The sequence below is a fragment of the Colobus angolensis genome, unplaced genomic scaffold (genome assembly GCF_000951035.1).
Source record: "Colobus angolensis palliatus isolate OR3802 unplaced genomic scaffold, Cang.pa_1.0 Scaffold82, whole genome shotgun sequence".
Lineage (NCBI taxonomy): Eukaryota > Metazoa > Chordata > Mammalia > Primates > Cercopithecidae > Colobus > Colobus angolensis.
The window spans coordinates 1,251,148-1,251,944 of record NW_012122043.1 but is presented as its reverse complement, the minus strand read 5'-3'; the positions used below and the strand labels follow the sequence as shown (position 1 = coordinate 1,251,944).

At 62.0% G+C, this 797-nt stretch overlaps 1 protein-coding gene across 1 annotated transcript in view; it reads left to right on the top strand.

The window, feature by feature from the left end:
* Positions 1–201: 201 nt before the first annotated feature.
* The window catches only part of AGXT (alanine-glyoxylate aminotransferase), a 10,970-nt gene continuing 10,374 nt past the window's right edge, over positions 202–797 (top strand). The window contains exon 1 of the mRNA XM_011929569.1: positions 202–760. Within this exon, the coding sequence (XP_011784959.1) occupies positions 530–760 (231 nt within the window). The 5' untranslated portion in view covers positions 202–529. The remainder of the gene's footprint in view (positions 761–797) is intronic.

Sequence of the window (797 nt, the reverse complement as noted above, 5' to 3'; positions counted from 1 at the left end):
GTCTGGCCAAACTGCTCTCCATGGGCCCAGTCTGGCCAAACTGCTCTCCATGGGCCCAGTCTGGCCAAACTGCTCTCCATGGGCCCAGTCTGGCCTGCCGCTGCTTTTTGTAAATAAAGTTTTATGGGAACACACCCACACCGCTGGCAGCTGCTTTGCAAGCACACGGCAGGGTTGAGTTGTTGCAACATAGACCACAGGGCCTGCCAAGCCTCGACGATCTGTGCTTCCGCCCCTTTAAGAAACAGTTCTCTGGCCCCTGAGCTAAGCAGGATCAGAGGGGCTGGACGTGCAGGACTCAGAGGGGGAGCGAGGAGGGCTGGGGTGAGGACACCTTTGTCACACGCTGCTTTTCTGTCACTCACCCCTGGAGGCTCCCTCTGCCTGAGGGCTCAGTCCCCTGCTGCCTGGCCCTGACCCGCAGGACAAGCACAGATAAGGCTCAGGGAACAACAGCAAAAGGCAGGGCTACCGTGGAAGCCTGTCCACCAATCCTCACCTCTCACCTCTGTGTCCCGCCTACCGGGAAATGTTCCAGGCTCTAGCCAAGTCCAGTGCAGAGCCAGGTCCCCAAGCGGCGGGTTGGGTGCAGACCATGGCCTCTCACCAGCTGCTGGTGCCCCCGCCCAAGGCCCTGCTCAAGCCCCTCTCCATCCCCAAGCGGCTCCTGCTGGGGCCCGGTCCCTCCAACCTGGCTCCTCGCATCATGTCGGCCGGGGGAATGCAGATCATCGGGCCGATGGACAAGGAGATGTACCAGGTAGGAGCGGGGGGCCACTCGGGGGCCTGGGTCTCAC